The 17,044-nt window shown below is 38.3% G+C and overlaps 1 protein-coding gene across 1 annotated transcript in view; it reads left to right on the top strand.

The window, feature by feature from the left end:
- MAST4 (microtubule associated serine/threonine kinase family member 4) overlaps positions 1-17,044 on the top strand; it is a 283,945-nt gene that overhangs the window by 49,543 nt on the left and 217,358 nt on the right. The window contains exon 2 of the mRNA XM_058865220.1: positions 10,296-10,449. Coding sequence (XP_058721203.1) covers positions 10,296-10,449 — 154 coding nt within the window. The remainder of the gene's footprint in view (positions 1-10,295; positions 10,450-17,044) is intronic.

Below are 17,044 nucleotides of genomic sequence, written 5' to 3'. Positions count from 1 at the left end.
ATTACACGCTGAGAACCTTTTACACCAAGCTCATTTCATCATGGGTTTCTCTCTTTTGTTTTGTACCTGCCTGGCATAAATGTGTTGTGGGTCCCTTTGATACGTTATTCCTAATGAAAGTGATGCTGAATTTGAAGCTTTATGCGGCAAAATTGATTATTTAATATTGTAATGGCCTAAATAAAGAATAGTAAACTGAACATTTTTTTTTTTACTTATTTGTGAAGATTATATCACCCATTTTTATGAGGTACTTGTGAATTGCTGTGGCTGGAATGCCTGGTTATACTTAACGTTGCTTACTAGTTCTTAACACAGTTCTTACCAGAAAGCTGCATATCAAATGTGTTTTTCATTAGTCAGAGGAGTAAGTTAATGAGTAGGAATTTTTTAAGCTGTTGAGAAGGTCCCTCAGATGCTGCATTATGGTCAAGAAGCTCTTGCTGTGCTTGAAACCATGGTTTTTCAGAGTGGTTTGTCACAGGGAGCTGGTGGAACCCAGGATGTTTTTCAGCCTGCATTTTTATTTTTAATTTTGCTATAACTGAGGGAAAAGTGAGACCTAATTGAGCATGGATGGAGCAGATAGACTTGAATAAACAATTAGTTTTCTGAGGCTTCCAATGTGATAGAATAAATGAAACCTTTATAGGTAGTCTAGAAGCTCATTGGTGAATGTGAATGGAAATAGATTTTATAAAGAACTGAACTGCTTTTGCTTCATTAGTATTCATGGTGTAACAAAAAAACCTCACAACACACCACCTCTTTCCAGAGTATATGTATTCTCCTCTGGATTATTTTTTCCATGAGACAAATGATGATGGTGTCAACAGCTGATGAAGATGAATAGGCTTCTTTCTTATGTATTTCAGGTTTGGTTTTTTTTTCAACTGAAAGTGACTTTGAAGGTTAGTTTTACTAAATTTTCATCCTGCTAGTTAGAGCCAGAAAAAAGTCTTTCTTAAAAATCTGTATAAGAGCTGAAGCGTAGGAGAGGTTTAAAAAATTTGTACATATGGATGCCTTCACATTCACAGAGTATAAATACTTATTTCCATGCATTTGTCATGGATTTCTTGACCTGTAAAAAGAATTTTAAAAATAATTAAGGATGAAAATGGTGCCTGTAATGTCTAAAATATCAAAGTTCTTTTTAGTTTGCTGTGTAGCTAATTCCTGCTTTCATTGAGAAATTAAGGAAATACTCAGTGTGGCTAGTTTAATGTCTTTATCTAGGGCAGAGCATAGTGCATAGCTAATGCTACTAATGGCTCTGCATATGATAATAAGAAAATGAATACAGGCACAGGAAGCTGAAGAACAAAACGCTGCCAAAGAGTTGGCTTTATCCACGGGAAGGTAAGAAAATAGTACTTTGTCACAGTATTAATAACTTTTGTTTAAACTTGGTGGTTCCTACTGTTTAGCTGAAAACTTCTTTGTCTTTGTTCTCTCCTACTTCTTAAAGCAGATAAACCAGTAAAAACAAAACTACCCTCTGAAGTGGGTGCTGAGTGTTAGGAAGATGTGATTCTTGCAGCTGTCTGTTCCCTGCCCTGCCAAGTAGTTTCTTTCTGGGGATGCAGTGGGGGTCAGCCAGAGCTGCTCCTCGGTGTACGTGAGCCTGCTGGAAGGATCAGGACTGCTGGGTTGATGCCTGCCCCTTAAACCTGCAGTGCCTTGTTATGTCTGAAATGCTGTGTGGGGTTGTGGGTGTGGTTTTTCTCCTGCTGCAGGTTTCCAGCTCTTGTCCCTTTGCCCCGGCAAAGGTGTTTTCCCAGGCCCCAGGAGCCACCCACCAGGTTTGTGGTTGGGTTGTGTCCTTGATTCCCCCCCCCCGACTGAATCAGGAGTGCTTCTGCCAGTTTTCTCTTGCTGCCTCCTGGCTACTCTGTGAGCCTTTTGCAACAGGAAGATGTAGCAGTTGTGACAGCACATTTCAACACCACAAAATGCTTTTTCCTGACAAGATGGCCATCAGGACAGGGGCAGGAAGGGAGTATCCTTCCTGCTGCATAGCAGTGGCATGCTCTGCTGCACATAGAGGCAGCTAAGGGTAGATTTTCTTTTTTACCTTCATCAAATCACTTTTAAAAGCTGTGGAAGCTAAGGTAAAACATGAGTATGCTTCCGGATGCCCAGGCAGTGCTTAGATGAGGCTGTACCACTGCAGAAAGGGGATTTTCTTTTTCTATATGGTACCCTTGCAGCAGAGCTGAGTGGGTTTGGCAGACCCCTGGGACACTGCTCTCTGTTTTCATGCTTTTTTTTTATTAACTTCTCAAACAGACTTCCTCATGGAATCCGCTGTTTTGGATCTGATCCCTCTGTGTCCTTCCTAGTAGGGCTGACCTGTTGAGCTGCTGCAGCCTTATCCTGGCTAGCAGCCTGTTTGTGATGCTTTGACTTCACTTTTTTAGAGCGTGACAGTTTTCCCTAGTTTGGAAATGATGTTTTTTTGTAAGAATCAAAAGGCCTTAGCACATCATGTGCATTTCTGAGAAGATACCTGTATAAAATAAAAAAGGGTTGATTCTACCTGTAAGTAAATCCCTTTTAACCATGGGTTGAACTGTTTTTATTTAGAACTGTGTTCCGGTTTCCGCTTATGTTTTTAGGGTCTTATAAGAGGTCTGCCAAACCTGCTATTTCTTACTCTTTTGATGTGTGTTAAAGCTGGTTGTGTAAATCCAAGGAGACTGAGGGCGCTCTGAGTTATTGGAGGCAGTGCCTTCAACACAAATATTGTTGCTTCCTTTGTTTCCTGGAAAGGGAGCAGTATAGACTGCTCACTCCGTGTGTCTGTGAGTCTGTGTGTACAGATGCAGCACACAGGAGGCTTTCAAGAACTGAAGGACTCTGTCATATTGTAACAAAACTGTTCCATCCTAACAAGGGTAAAGTAATAATTGGCTCAGACAGTAGTGTGCATGCATATTTATAGGCCACTTTTTGGCCTTGTAGAATACTGTAAAGGCTGTGCTTCATTTTCTGTGCAGTCATGTGTAAATATGTTTCTGAAAAAGGATTGGATGCAACCTGATTATTTTTTAGCATAGTCATAGCTGGTACTTCAAATTTGTCTGAGTTGCATTTATTTGCTTTTAATTGACCAGACATCAAATTTGATTTCAAGAAAAATACAATTGTTTTAAATTCAGATTTGCATTTCTGGAATGAGTGGGAAGTGGGTAGCAAGATGATGTGGTTATGTCTCTCTTGATCCTTAGCAGAATTCTTACAATATTTCTTTACCACCTAGGATATAATGGGTAAGATGCTATAGGAAAACATCATGACTTTGTTTGCTGATGCTCTTTATTCAATGTCATGTGTTCAGCATAATAAACTGGACAATTTTGAACAGCGACTTTAGATTTAAGGACTGTCTTTCTGCATATATATGGAATGTAAAGTCAATAAATGCAATGGTTAGAAGTGATGCTTTGTGAACCGCAGAGCTTTACAGTGGGTTTCTTTTTACTTTGGTAAGGACATGTTTGCAGTGCTATTGTAGGTTGCATTTGTGTGTAAATCAAGTGTTGCTCTATGAATGATTAGCAGATTTCCCTGTAAAGAAGACATTTTCTGTCTAATCTTTTTCAATCCACAGTGAGCCTAGGTTCTTACTTTCTGTCCCTGCCATAGCTGATGGACTGGTGTTGCTGTCCTAACAAGGAAACTGGAGGTCATGGGGGGAAGTGAGATAATCCAAGGCTTGAAGTCTTGACTGGAATGACAGATGCCGCTAGGCTGGAGAACTAGTGACGTCTTTCAGCCCAAGCTGAACAAGACCTTTCTCAAGGAGAGGCAATGCTGAATTTAAGATATATGGGATAAATAGTGATCTTCCTTCCTCATCTGTGGTGGTGGAAAAAATAACTGCTTGTTTTTGAGGCACTGTGGTAAGGAACAGGGTAAGAAATGGGATATTTCCTTGTATGTTGAAATCCTTGTGGCCTGTTGAGTCTTCCTTTGTATCCACTCTTCACCTTCATTTTCCATGGCTTCTTGGAAGTGGTGCTAGTGTTTGGAGAAGTTTCCTTTTATCTCTGTGCTGTAAGTTATTTGTGGTTCTACTGCAGAGGCTGCTCTGAGAGCTGTGGATATTCAGAATAGTTGCTTAGTTCTCCAAACGCTACTCAAAACTAAGGTGGATTGATATTGCTTGTGGGTAAGGGGAATGTACAGTATTTCAGCTATCAGCTGATTGAAATGGAACTGTTGACAGTCTTGTTCAGGTGATGTGTTTGATACAGGTTTGTGGAGACTCAGGCAGCTCTAGATTGTGCAGATTGCACCCACAAGCAGAATTCTTCAAAAGCTGATGTTGTTGTGACCAAAAGCAGTGGATTCCTGTGTGCTGCAGACATGAGTTACTGAAGGAGATCTGTGGAAATTTGTTTGCACCTCTGCTTGTGATGGTACTGTTAGATAGACTTCTTTTATATCTGTGTGATACGCCACCACTGTGGCATTTCCTCTTCACGTCTAACTTGGTTCTACTGAGTTCTTGTCAGGCATCTGGAGTAACTAAACTGCAGTATGCTCTTAATTGATTAAAGTGTATTTTTAAATGAATTCTAAGATGCTTTTGTAAGGTATGGTCCTGTCTGTTAATAAGATTATATTCAGTGTTGCTCTCTGTGTCAGTGCAGCTAATCAAAACTCATGTATCTGTGCCAAATGTAATTAGACTTAGAGAGAGTATTTAAATGGTAAGAACATATCTCTTCCTTATGCCCAGCTGAAGTAAGTTTGTATAGCTTGCATCAAAGAAAAGTGCTTTACTGGGCTATTGTGTTCAGCAACTGTGCTTAAAATGCTTGCAAAGAAGCCAGACAGAGAGGCAGCATTCTGAGAGGAGCCCAGTGTAAATAACATGAAGAAACAGACTGGTATATCAAAACAGACTACTAGGAGCATAAAGGGTTAATCACTGTTGAACTATTGGTGGGTCTTAGCATGCTTGCTTCTGGCATAGCTTATGTTTGAAGATGCAAGAGACAGAAGGGATTTGTAAGGTTTGTGAAGCCATGCTCCTGTTAAGCATTTAACTTTACGGTGAGAATTTTTAGTGAATGACTGAATCTCTCTTCCACGTCAGGGAAACTTCCATACTTTTACCTGCATAGGGCTGGAGCCTGATGCTTTCTGACTTACTTAAACATCTGTGATTTGGCATATTTCTTGGCAACATACTTATTAATTTTCTTTGGGGACTTTGGATTGCTAATGGAAAAGAAGTCCTAAACAGTAAAACTACACTGCATATTTTCTGCTTTTGATACACTACATGTGAGAGTTTTCAGGTAATGGGTCTTTTTCTGGATTGGTGCTTGACTGGAGGAGACATAAAATGGGGACAGTGTGCACGCCTTCTGTGGAAACTTTGGTGACTGAATATGGATATAAAGTATGACCTGATGTAGGAAGAAATTGTGCTGCATTCAGGAGGAAGAAAATGAATTGCTTAATAGAACATCTTTGTTCATATTTTTAAGACTGAATACTTGACCAGTATTTTCCAGTTTCTGTGGGAAGTAGGAATACTGCTTGTGGACCAACTGAGGGAAGTTGGGGGTGAGGTAGTTTGGACAGTGAAACTGTAGTGGGTGTTGTAAAAAACGTAGAGCTGATCAGATTAGTTCAGTTCTTATTTCAATTTAATTTTTATTGGAAAAAGACACTCCATGTTGCAACACATCTCAGCAGTGCAGAACAGCTTATTTTCCTTATCCTGGATTATCAGTGTGATTGAATTCTCTTAGCTTCATTCACCTTGTACCACGAATTTTCTCTCTGAAATGCATTTTCTTTCTGACTGCCTCACTCCTCATTATGTACTCGGCTCAAATTGCGCTCCTGAACACTGATGCAAGGTCTTATTTTGAATCAGTTGTCATGTCCTTAATTTTCATAAGGACATGTGGGCTGACGTACTTGATGTGACTATTTGATGATATAATTATAAAGCCGAGAATTCATTCTAGCTTTAGAATAAATACATGATTGTAGATAGGTGGATTTAATGCTACTGAGGTTTTTAAAAAATATTAGTATAATCCTTTCTGAGTAGGTGAGCTGTTAAAAGCCCATAGTACAGTATGGGAATAATTTTCTTCAGAGGAATGTATCTGATTCTATTCACACAGAAAATTAATTGCTTGAAAATACAGGAAAAAAAGGTTTGAGAACATACCGATTCCTGTGTAACTGAAGGAGACTTTCACTCAAATTCTTTTCCTGTTTCTATAGGATCTCTAAATCTATGCGTAGAAGCCTGTGGTAAGAATATTTTGATATTCTGTTCTATATAGTTTTTAAACCATTCTCTTCTAATAATACTCTGTTCCTTTTTGTAAGGTTCATATGTGTGAGGGGAGCAAGAAGGGATTTGTGATTTTATCTCCTAAATTTTACAGTGCTTCTGTAGAAATTCATCATACCTGTGACATAAGCAGATAGATTCTTTTTATCAAATGTATGGAAAAATAGATTGGAAGAAGTAAATATTATAGATCAGTATGCTCGTCATAGGTTGGTGTTTGCTGTGTGTTTTCTGTCTTTCAAAGTGCCTTTGTTGAGAAGGTATTATTTAATGTTGGGGGAGGGAGGCTTTTAAATAAGTTAACTATCCATGCATTGTGAATATTAACAGCAGACTGGTGTTGAGATGTGAACTGATTAAAAATCCCTCTCTAAGCAGCCTGTATACACTTTAAGGCTGACTTAACCCCCCACATAATTTAAATACAGGGTACTGAAATACACTTGTTTTCACAGTTTTAATTTTTCACTGTTTTCATTTTTTTAGCTTAAAAAAACCTGCCCTCTGTTATCCCACTGCTCCCAAGGTCCTGAGGTGTTGAGAGAATGGTATGGCTGCAGCCTGAGTGCAGTAGTAAGACAGTGGGCAGAGCATGAGATAGCTAGATACTCAAGATGTAACATGAATGTGTGTCTGTTGGAAACTTCCTGCAGGGATCTTGCTATTGTATTCCCCGCAACTTGCTTCAAGCAAATTTGACTGATAAAAAAGGGGAACTAGCCAAACCCTGGTTAACCTGCTGTGTTTGCATGCCATGCAACATCAGCACGTGTCCGTATAGCTAGTAAGTAAGTATGAAGTAAATACCAATAGAATGATGACTGTGGATGGGCAAAAGTGAGTGTTGAGAAAGCAGCAGCTTAATTAAAATTATTTAAAATATCTCTGGTAGAATTTTAACTGTCTTCTAGATAGCTGCTTTAATGTTGTCCTGTGGATAGCAGTGTCTAATGATCTGATAAGATGCACAACCTGAACTTCCACAGTGTGCAGGTTTCCAGGGGGTCTTTCAAATAACCATTAACAACTTTGAATAGGTCTTGTTATTAGTTATCTACTTGAATTTGATGTACTCTTCTTGCTGAATGATTGTAGTGTCTTTTTGACTGAATTAACCACTTTGTAGGATTTGAATATGTAAAATGTTATGCATCTTCAGAACCAGCTTTGTGTTCCAAGGAAGTAGTATCTATATGTTTTTTGTTGGTTTCCTTGGACTTGAATGCTCTGCCTGTCAGGATAGGAAGGCAGTTCCGTTGAGGGCAGAAAGCCTCCTCATCTGCTGCAAATGCTTTTACTTGAAATGAGCTCTGAATAGGGGTATAAACCTCTGTTGCTATCTAGAGGGTAGCACAGGAAGAGAGCCTGCAAGCCTGGATACCTTCTGCAGTCCATTTCTCTCATATTTTCCAGGCATCCAGAACTGTTTTGTCAAGGCTGTTAAGGGGTGTATCGTTATCTACTCTTCTTGGTTTACTGCAGTATCAGTTAGAATGTACAGATGCCTGTCATTTTACATGCTCTTAGGTTATTTTGGGCCTTTGGAAGCAAAAGTGAGTCTTTGAATAGCTTCCAGAAATACTTTGTTGATATATGTGTAATTGTTTCTGTGAAGCAAGAGTGGGCCATCAATATGAAAACACTAAATCTTGTACTTCCATGTTATTTCTTTGTAGTGTTAGACCTTAAAAATGTCTTTTGGTGTGATAGAGTCACTTAGCAGCAAGAGGGTACCTTTGTGAGAGAATGCTGGCATCAAGACTATGAGCTAATGGGGGCTCATGTTTAAACTGTCTTAGCTCTCAAACATCATACTTTTCTGAAGCTGGGATAGCATCTTAATTACGAGTTGAAGACCTAGATGATACAGGGCTGGTCTATAGAACTGTCTTAAAGTTTCTTCTGAAACCCTGAAAGTTGTGAAAGTGGAGCACAGCCTGATTGGAAATAATGACTTTAAATCAGACTGCATGTTGTGGAATGCACAAATTGATTCATTGTGGGAGTGAGTTGAACAATCATAAAGTTTGAATACCTGGTTAAAAGGGGAAAAAATGAAAGAATGGATGATGCAAAATTCTGTTATGTTGGTGTGAGTGCTAATGTGCATGTATTGATTCTTTTTTTTCCTTCTGTGGTTTAAAAATTTGGTGAAACTTAGTTCAGGAAAAAAGAGATTTAAAATGTGGTTGGTTACTTTGAAGTGTGAACCTGTTTCAAGAAAAGCATTAATTTTTTGCCAGTAATTCACCTAAAGCCTTGATGGGATCATGTCATTTTTAGATGCTTGGACTAATTTGGAGTGTAGAACTAAACAATCTCTGGGATCCATCAGTCAGTAAGCAGTTTGAGTATTTGTTTTTAGACTTACATGAAAGACTCTCAATATGGTGTTTTTTCAGAAGTTAGCTGTTACCAGTTGCTTCCTTTTTAAAAGAGTAATTCGTATTTAAGTTTTAAATTCACCTTGTGAGGTGTCCTAGAAGTTGTAAATGCAAATATTTGTGACATGCCCATGTTTGTGAGTGGTGAATAGTAACCATGGTTAACTAAATATTCTTTGTGACCCCAGAACCACTCAGTTTAGGAAATAGCTAAAGGCGTGGGCTGTGAGTTAATCAAATACTTCAGTGTCAGTTGTGAACAGGAATGAGTCTTAATATACTGAAGAAGTAGATTCAGAAATCAGTTGCATTTCTTGATGCATTAGAATTGTGTGTACATTTCCAACAAGCTGCATATTTGATTAAAAAACCTTTAAAACAAACCCCAAAACTAGTCAAAATGAATCTGAAATATTGAATACATAGGGAACTAAACATGGGATTCAAAAATGCTTTTTAGGGAGGATGGTACGTGCTGTGGGATTAACTGTAAGGAAAAATGGGCTTTGCTGTGCAAAGGTTCATAGGTGTTTCTGATGACCTTGACTCATTCCTTTCAGTGGACAAAAAGGATGAAAGAGTCAGGTATGCAGGTTATGCTAGATTTTCTGGCTGATAAGTCTCAGTACATGAACTGTAAAAATATAAGACCTAGATGTGCTTGACTTCCTAAAAAATTGTAGTGAGAATTAGGGTTTAAATGTTACAGAAAAAAAGTTTGAATGTTTTTTCCAAATGATGACGCTATGCCAACTGCAGCATTTACTGGAGAAAGAGGGTTGTAAAACTTTTTCTACTTTGCATACTTGCATACCCTGCTTTTTTAGTATTTTTACTTTCTTAGTATTTTCTCACATGCATTTTGTCTTGTTTTTGTGGATTTAATCAAATATTGAGACATTAGATATATTGTCAAGACCAGACAGCTAAAATGCTTTGTGGATATTTTAACAGGAGCCCAGTCTGAAGAATGAGGATCTGTATTTTCGCTGAACTTCTAAGTCAGTGTAAATGAATGTGCCTTTTATAAACAGGATAGTTTAATTTTTTTCTCACTGGCATTGATAAATCTGTTTGTTATTATTTCCCTGGACTGGGCAGTGGTTTACAGTTTGTTGATAGTGCAGTGCCATCTAGTGACTGCTGACATGGATGTGGGGAAAACCTGCCAAAGAAAAATGTTTGAAGAGCTGGTCACTATCTGGAGTAAGTTTCCAGATCAGGTGGTTCACAACTGCAGAAATGCTGCTTTATGGAAGGTTGAATAAGTTGAACTACGATCCCTTGTATCTTGAGAGGGGACCTCTGTGAAAGATGCTCTTTGTGTGAGAGTGGTTGGAGGTGGTGTGAGCTGTTCAAGAGGAGAATGGCTTTATTACACAGCCAAATGCAAATCTGGCACTTGCAAAGTTTTTCTTTTAAGTTAGCAAATTAATTACCTTAAGATCTTTGGGACCTTGTTTTTTCACAAATGCTGTCATAATCTTTAGTTTAAGGTAACTTACATTTTCTTTTCAATGAAGGTAAGCATTTAAACACTATAGGTATATGTATTTTTTTTTTTTGTTTCTTTGCAGCTTGATCACATATTATCACCTCCACCTATGCCTTTCCGAAAATCCAGTAGTCCTGAAGTATCTTCTGGCCTTGGAAGGTCTCCTAAATTTAAGAGGCAGTTGAGTGAAGATGGGAGACAGCTCAGAAGAGGAAGCCTTGGAGGAGCTCTGACTGGTGAGTTTGGGGCATGTGTAATGTCACCTGGATTAGCGGTTGTGGAGTTGGTGGCACCTTGACCCTTGGTGTTTGCCTTGTGGCTGAGCTCTTTGGGGTAGGTGTGAGCTCCACCTGGAGATTCCATAAATCTCTTCCATGTGGGTTCCCTCACTGTTAGTGAGGTGAATCATGTTTGAGCTTCTGCCTCTAGGGGCTGCTGAGAGGTGTTCAAGCACAGCCTGAAAATCACCGTTTTGGGATTTGCATGACTGTGGCATTTATCTTGCTGACTCATGTGCATCCATCCATGGGATCACCTGCATCTTGCTTCTTCAAGGAGTTGAAATGCATGGATGGCGCCTTTAGACTTGATTTCATTAAAGAAAATGTGATTTGGCATCATTTATGTGATGAAATATTCATGGGGAGGAACAGCATTACCAACTAGCCACAAAGCTGTGGACTGCAGCTTCTTCTCTGTGGAGCCATGCAGAGGAAGCAGGATGCTTGAGGAGGGCTCAGGCCTTCCCTGCCCTGGTAGCATCTTCTAGATATTAGGTCCTGGTATTGTGACTGTGTACTGGTACCTCTGTGGCAGTAATGATCACTGAAGAGTGATTGGTTTTGATTATGAAGCAAATTAAATATAAAAAAATAGGAATTTCATGTATTTCAAGAAAAATAATTTTTAAATTCACTAGAATTTGAATTAAGTATGTTCCTAAGGTGCTAATGCCTAATAATTAGAGGAATTTGTTGTACTTAGTGAGATGGACTAGGGAGAGATTTCAGTAAATTTACTAGAAGATAGAAATTTCACAGAATAACAGAACATGCTAAGTTGGAAGAGACTCACAAGGATTGTTAAGTCCAACTGGCCCTGCACAGCATCATCCCCAGGAGTCACACCATGTGTCTGAGAGCATCGTCCAAACACATCTTGAACTGTGTCAAGATTGGTGCTGTGACCACTTCCTTGGGGAGCCTGTTCCAGTGCCTGACCTCCCCTGGGTGAAGAGCCTTTTCCAGATATCCAACCTAAACCTCCCCTGGCATGCCTTCAGGCCATTCCTTCAGGCCCTGTCACTGCTCACCAGAGATGAGAGATCAGTGCCTGCCCTTGTCTTCCTCCCCTCATGAGGTAATTGTTTTATCTGTCTAAGTGATGTTGATTGATATTAGAATCACGTACATGAAATTTAGGTTAGAGGAAGCTGAAATGATGTTTACTTGAGATAGGGCTTTCCTCTGTCTCTAAATTCTGTGAATTGTTCAGAGTTGTTTTCACTTGCACATGAAAAATGGTTCCACAGTGGATAGAGCTGACTCTTTTGCAGTAAGTGTCTGAAAAGTACTTTCAGAGTATTTATTTTTCTCACTTCTCTCCTACCCCTTTCCCTAACCTTTTTATGGAAGAAGCTCCAAGAAGTTATAGCAATACCTGTCTTTGTGTTCACCACCTTAAAATCACCTCTATGGCTCCTGGTAAATTAGTAATTTTGTCCTAAAAGACCTTTAGGAACCTAAAGAACTTAAAAAATTAAAAGGTCTCATACTTTGTGTGACGGAAAAACATGTGCTACTACAGGAATTTCTTTTATTATACCATCACATAGTTGTTGCACTGATTTTTAGTGTCACTAGTGTAAGATCTGTAATTTCGCTTGTATCTTCATTTTTATCTTGAGTTGTTATGAAGCTTTCAGAAACAGTGTAAGAGTATTTGTGATCCATATGGCCTTTCATGTAATGTAAGTGACCTGTAGGAGACAAGTGTCAATTTTGGTAGCCATTTCAGTAAACTCTGTCAACTCTGGAGTGTTACAGCTCTGAAAGCTTGGAGTGTAAACCAAACTACTGTTTTACTGAGACTAAAAACTGCCCACACCATTATTTTTTCAGCAAGAGCTGGTGTGGTTTTTTAATTTTATTTTGGTCTAAGTTTAAAGTGGAGTGGTGGTCTTTAAAAACTGATTTTTGCCATATAAGCCATGCAGATAAGAGGAAGAAGACAGCCTAATCAAAAACAAACACAGCAATTGTGCTCTGCTGCCAGAGTCTCTAGTCTTTATAGCTATGCTTGAATTATTGCTTAAGGCCTTTATAAAGGGAAATGGATATGCTTTTTGTCTGCATGCAATATGTTGTGCAGGTTTCTTGTCAGGATTTGGGAATATAGTGTGCAATGATATTAAACTGCTTTATCACCAATGTACTTTAAATGAACCTGAATACCCTAGGGCTTTGGTATCTTAAAATAATTTAAATATCTTAACAGCTTTCATGACAGTGATTAAATTAATCAAAATCATTCTGATGGCAGAAAGTTCTTTATAATCTTTAGGGATTTTTTAAAAACTGTTCTAAAGAAACCACTGCAGATAGAGAGCTAATTCCCAGAGCTGTTTCAAATGTTCAGTAATCTGAGGTTAATAATTTCAGTGTTACTTTGGTCATGTATTTACATACCTTTGTTAACAAACTGAAGTTTTGGGGGTTTTTTATACTTATTTAATGCTTGAGAGTGATTTGCCACTCTAGTTTGAAACTAAAAGAATCACAGTTTCATTAAAAAAAAAAAGGAAGAAATGGGGCACAAGAAATCCTTCTTGTAAAATGGTGAGTTGACATGTGCTTGGTAAGGGATAACTTCTATGCTCACATATTCCCTCCCAAATTTCTGTTTAAGTCTTAATGCTTTTGGAAAAATATTCTGGGTACATAAAGGGGGAAAAATATTTGAAGGCCTGTAATTTGAGAAAGTACTTGATCTTTAATATCACTACTACTGGTCGGTTACTGCCTTGCTTTATTCTTTCTTCTCTTTTGTTACTTTTAATATGCCTTTAAGTGCTAGCTTAACAGGGGGTATTAGTTCATTGGCAAGTAGTTTGGAAAAGTATCTTTGAAATTATTTACAGTTCAGTCTCTGCCTGTGTTGTTAAAAAATGTGCAACTCCTAAAATAGAGTAGTTGGGAGGAAGTAAAGCAAGACACACTATTCCTGGCTTACAAATTTGCAGAATATTCTTATGCAAGAATATTCTTATGAGCGTGTTGCTTGCTCTAAATGTTAGAAAGGTGAATTGCACTTTGTGTTTTACTTTACCTTTCCTTTGGCTGTTAAAAACATAGTATTATTGAGCCATAGAGCATAAGCAGTATTAACAATGAAAACAAACACAAAAAAAATTTATTTGTTTATATAAAAGAGAATAGTTCAATTCCTGTAAGGCTGAATACGAATAGAGGTAAATAGATAAGGGTTTTATCTCTGGGAATAGATCCCAAATAAATGGAGTTTATTGAGTTTTACAGGAGGGGAATGTTATGCAGGATGTACAAGAGGAAATAAAATCTATATTGTTGCAGTATACTGAATGACACTTACAAAACCTGAAAGAGTACAGTTACTGAGAATCTACTATACTGAACTGACTGAAGTAAATTACAAAGCTCTTTATATATGAATATGAGAAAAAATGAGAATGATGTACTTGGTCATCAGTAGTAATAATGTAAGTAATAATAAATGTACTGATCATGATGATCAGGGAGAAGAGGGCTGGAAACCTGCAGAGGTGGGATAGAAACTGAAATTATTTTTGACACAGCTTCAGAGAAACTAGAACCAAATATTTTCCCCTGAATTGCACAGTTTTAAGCAATCCAGCAACCACATGTTTTCAGCGACAAACAAAGAACACTTTTCAAAGTAGAAGAAAAATGAAATCAATGTTTTTGAGAATAATTCTATTATTGCATTCTATTGAAGATTGCTATGCAGCCACTGATTAAAGTTTGTCCAATAAAAGAAATGAACAGGGGTTCCTGGAGGCACCATGCTACTATATTTTGGATAAACCCCTTCAATATAATTGCTGTAACGGTATTGCTTTCCTTAATATTCATTGCCAAAGAGGAAGACTTCAGGAAAAACAGAGACTAAGTTTGGAATGAAAATAGCATGTGGCCTGCTATTAGTCTAGCAAATCTCCCATAATAGTTCTTGTTGTGAAGTGCTAATAGTCCTGTTTAACAGAAAGACAAGATGAAAAATAGTATTTCGTAACTGTGCTTGCTAAACATATGTATTCATGAGATTTAACAATCTCAGAGTAAAAGAACTTGAATGTAATTTATGACAAATTAATCTTGTAATTTGAAAGGTTGTGTTTCCAACAGGTTATAAAGTTTTGGGTAACATGGTCACTTTACACTGTAGTCAGTATTTGCCTTTTTCTCCTCTGCTGTGTCGTAACTTCTCTCCAGCTCCAGATTGCCCCTTTCCTGCATGAACACATGCCCATAACAGTGCTTCCCATACCCTTTTTCTGGAGAGTAAACTGAATCTTTAAAATTTTGTGCCATTGAAAGTATAAAATACAATCCTTGCATAGGTTGTTGAACTGCAAGTTAAGCCCTGTCACAAAGATGAGCTGTAGCTGCTTGTTTCATAACCCTAGGTCAGATAGAAAGGGAAAAGAAGATTGCTTCAGAGAGATACTGGTGCCGTCTGGGTGCAAGGGCATTGGAGGTGCGCTAGACGGAATTGAGAGGAAAGTATGGCTAGGTGAGATCAGCTCTGGTATTCTTGGGACAATAGACACTTTTTAATACACATGTATTTAAATACCCCTTGCTGTAGCCTTAGATCGCCTTCTTAAGGATTTCTAATGGTACACAGACTGAGACTTACTGGTTTTGAATCAGGAGAAAAGATGTTTAATTAAAAAGCTGCTTTTCTGTGGTGGCTGGTTTTCTTGATCTCCATAAACTTCAAAGGGCTGTCTATAGTCAGAGGGTTTTTGGCTTAAATTGTCTACAGATTTTAGTTTGCTGTGTTCAGAGATGCTTAAGTAGAATCCATAGCAGAAGGTAATGTGAAAGGATGAGAAATTAAATGAGCTTTTACCATGGAGAGGGTTTACCTGGCAAATCACTCAGACAAGCAAAACAAATTGCCCTTACTTTCATGTCCCGCTGCTGCTCCTGTCTTTGCTCCAGGATGGGCCATGCAGCCCTGTTCTGTCTTCTCAGTTGCTCTGCAGAATTTGGAGATTGCTATCTCCCTTTCTACTTCTGAAAGATATTAGAACATATTTCTGGGCAGAGGTCATATTTTTGAGAGTGCGGCAGATAACTCAGTTGTTTCTATACTGTACTGATAATTTCTGCTGTTATATGTAAAGAAAAAAATACACTTTAGCTACGTATAGTTTGAACTTCTTATCTTGCTTACTGTTATCTCATCAATAATGACTTGGAAAAGACTTCCTGGTGGGCTAATTGTGTCTAACTGTGGGAGGGCTGTTATCTGCTAGGCTTATATTGATCTTACACAAGTACAGGTAACATAATACATACTAATTTCATTTTATAGAATCTTTAATCCAAGGATTCTACAGCACTCTACATTAGTGGAATTACTTCATGTTCTTCTGATCACATATTGTCTACAGATCATGAAGAGCTGAAACCGAAAAAACTTGTGATTTATATATTTTTTTCTTTAATGTTTTTGCTTTGATCAGCTTTCCACCTCTGAGTCATCAGTCATCCAAATATGCTCAGCAATTGTTGTTATTCCTGTATAATTAATCTGTGGTTGATTTGAAATGAATTTGGGAATTCTCAGTCTGTTTTTTGCTTCAGAGATTCATCACTCTGCTAACACTAATTAGCAGAAAGATCACCAGCTTTATGGACCATGAAAAACAAGCTGTTCGCTTATCCATGGGTTGGCATGTGCTGGCAGGCCTTGGAAGAGGAGGTTTTCCCCGTTCGTATGGAGGAGCAATAGGCAGTAGCAGAATTTTCACAAACATTGGGCTGTATAAATTGTCATTAATATTGTTGAAAAATGAGATTAGCACATTAAGTCTTACAGTGTCAACTATTTGGTACAACTTGGCGAATGGGGAAAATTGAACTTGTACCATCATGTGACTTGTACCTTGAAACCTCCTTGGGAATGGGTGCTTCCCATAATATATAACTGCTTGTCATAGGGATGATGTGATTAGTTTAATGGCAACATTAAAAAAAAAGAGTTATTTCTATTAATGATGGCCTCTATCAATGGTGTTCCTCTAAGAGGAAGTGTTCTGTATTTCCTGTGTACATAATCAAAATTTCTTCCTGTTATGGGATAAATTAAACATATTTACACCAGGAATGTATGAATACAATACATGATTACACCACTCCCTAAAAAGCCCTATGATTTCATAGCTGTCTCTGGGGATACAACTTGATGGACTGTATTGGTCCGTCCCCAGTCAGAGGAGCTGGGATGTGGGTCAGAGGTGCTGTAGGATGTGGGGCAAGAATGACTGCCAGTGCCAAAACTCTATCAGATGTGCCTTTTAATAAGAAATTTTGCTTCTTGCATTTTTCCCCTCTTAGAGCAGAAGTATTTCAAATGCATCACAGTGAATGGCTTTCATTGTGATGCATGTCCGGACTGGATGTACCCAATTTAGAAAGCTTTTTCAGCTGCAGCTGCCTGAGGACTCTCCCCAAGGGCAGCAGAGGGAGAGTAACAGTCCAGCACAGGTGCTAACACCACTGGGCTCTGGGCTACAAAGGTGGGAATGTTCAGCAGCCACAT

This window comes from Poecile atricapillus, chromosome Z, assembly GCF_030490865.1.
Source record: "Poecile atricapillus isolate bPoeAtr1 chromosome Z, bPoeAtr1.hap1, whole genome shotgun sequence".
Classification (NCBI taxonomy): domain Eukaryota; kingdom Metazoa; phylum Chordata; class Aves; order Passeriformes; family Paridae; genus Poecile; species Poecile atricapillus.
The sequence above is the reverse complement of the archived record's forward strand: the minus strand, read 5'-3'. Positions and strand labels throughout refer to the sequence as shown.